The 2,266-nt window shown below is 45.5% G+C and overlaps 1 protein-coding gene across 1 annotated transcript in view; it reads left to right on the top strand.

The window, feature by feature from the left end:
* SLC6A5 (solute carrier family 6 member 5) overlaps window positions 1–2,266 on the top strand; it is a 58,018-nt gene that overhangs the window by 15,744 nt on the left and 40,008 nt on the right. The window contains exon 4 of the mRNA XM_019651355.1: window positions 963–1,136. Coding sequence (XP_019506900.1) covers window positions 963–1,136 — 174 coding nt within the window. The remainder of the gene's footprint in view (window positions 1–962; window positions 1,137–2,266) is intronic.

Genomic DNA, 2,266 nt, shown 5'->3' with positions numbered 1-2,266 from the left:
CGATCATTATAGCCGTTCTTTGTTCAGGGTTGCTGGGCCGCAGAGCGCTCTGATGACTCGGCCGCCGGTTGACCTGAAGGCGCGGAAGCACACTTCCGCCATCCAGTGGTGGGAAGGGATATTGCAGGAGGCTTGAGGCTGCAAGTTGCTCTGCGGCAGTGCCGCAGAATCGCTGTGACCTTGTACTGCCCAGGCAGCATTACTCTAGAGACACTCTCTAGGGAAGCTGCCTGCGTGCTTCACGATGGCAGTTTTGGAAGCAAGCGATTTGGCATTTGCCCTTGCGTGCTAGCGATCTCTTCAGTCTTAGGGGATGGACGTACTTTTTGGCAGGGGGGCGGGAAAGAACTAGCATGCTTAGTGACAGAAAAAGGATATGGATGATGCTTTCATTGTCTTCATTCAGGTCACTATTGGGGGAAACAGATGGCTCCTCGGTAAATATTTGATAGTTATTAGTTTGACATCCCCCCGAAACTCTGTTATTTAATTAGACTGAAGAAGATAACAGTGAATAAGAAGGCATTTTGAGGACTCTAAAAGCAGTGGTTCTCAACGCCAGTGATTTTGCAGGAGACATTTGGCAATGTTTATAGACATGTTCAGTTGTCACAGCTGGGGGGTGGGTGCTCCTCGTGTCTAGTGGGCAGAGGCCAGGGGTGCACAGGACAAGCTCAACCACAGAGCAAACAGAGTTCAGAAAATCTGTTGAAAAAAACACTTCGGTCTAAACTAATCAGAAGGAAGGGATTCTTAAGAGTTGTTTTAATTTGTATCCAATATTATGGGATATTCTGGGNGGTGGAATGCCTCAGTGTCCTTTGTAAACACAGAGTTCACTCCATTGTTAGTGTATCCACCTGTAAAAGAGAGCTGACAGCCAGGTCCCCACCCTGTCCCCAACTGTAAGAATTCCGTAGGATTTGGGATGAGACGAATTCCTGGAAATTTTGCTTCCACAGGCTGTGGCATCGCAATGCTGATCATCTCTGTCCTAATAGCCATATACTACAATGTGATTATTTGCTACACACTTTTCTACCTGTTTGCCTCCTTTGTGTCTGTCCTGCCCTGGGGATCCTGCAACAACCCTTGGAACACGCCAGAATGCAAAGATAAAACCAAACTTTTATTAGGTAAGTTTGGATATTACCTACATTAGCCTACACATTCATTCATGTGTTTGTTCATTCAATTAAGATTAATAGAGCACATATTCTGTTTGCCAGGCCCTATGCAAGGTGCTGGCAGAAAAAAAACAAACCTTACTTAATTCTAACATTAAGGAGCTCATGGCCCAGAGAAGGGGTATTTTATTTTATTTTTTTTTAAATTTTTTTTTTTTTTTTGCTCAGTAATAGCTGGAGTGTTTGTTACAAATGCAGATTTACAGCCCCACCAGAAGTCTGCTTTATTAGATTTGGGTGGGGTCAGGAAATTTCCATTTTAGAAAGGTCCCTAGGTGACTTGTACGCATGGTACAATTTGAAAAGCAATGAAGTCCTAGAGTCTAGGAAAGCAATATAAGCGATTCCAGGTCTGCACTTCATAAAATATTGCTCAGAGCATGAGGTGAACATGAGAACAGACACTTAAGCTGAGGACCGCTGATAGAAATGTGCGTGATGTAATGCCAGAAGAGAGGAAGTCTGCCTGGGGAGTCAGGGGGGTGTTTCTGGAGGACTGTTTCAGACCAGAAAGCCACTGGGAGTTGAGGACCTGGGGAAGCTGTCAGCTTGTTGGGTCAAGGGCAAGAGAGTGAATGTGAGGAGGAGCAGGCGGATTTGTCAGCAAGGTCTCCTGGTTGCGGAAGACATCTTCGCCCCTGGGGGTACATGTATCTGCGTCAGGTAACTTCTCTCTGGGTCTGAGTTTCCCTCATTTAAAAAAGAGAAGCAATAACAATATCCATCCTATCTACCTCACAGGAGGTAAGAAACGAAGGATATGATAGCACCTGGAAGAGTATAAAACTCTACAAATGGAAGGTGCTAGAATCAGTCACCTTCGAAGGCTCTGATCATTTTAATATGCACCATAAGCATGTGGTTTCTTCTTTCCTCAGATGATCTGTTATTTCCCTTGAGCTGGGTCTGTGCTGAGGGCAGACGCCTGTGATCTCCATGTAATTGGCTCTTAGAGCCAGGCACCCAAATCAGCTCCTCTGGCCCTCACAGCCTGCACGTTGTAGAGCTAGGACATTAGTTAGCCTTTGGAGTGTGTTAAGAGAGAAAAATCCTTTCTTCCTTCCCACATCCCCAGAGAG

The sequence above is a fragment of the Hipposideros armiger genome, unplaced genomic scaffold (assembly GCF_001890085.2).
Source record: "Hipposideros armiger isolate ML-2016 unplaced genomic scaffold, ASM189008v1 scaffold_159, whole genome shotgun sequence".
Lineage (NCBI taxonomy): Eukaryota > Metazoa > Chordata > Mammalia > Chiroptera > Hipposideridae > Hipposideros > Hipposideros armiger.
This window is presented reverse-complemented; position numbering and strand designations above follow the sequence as displayed.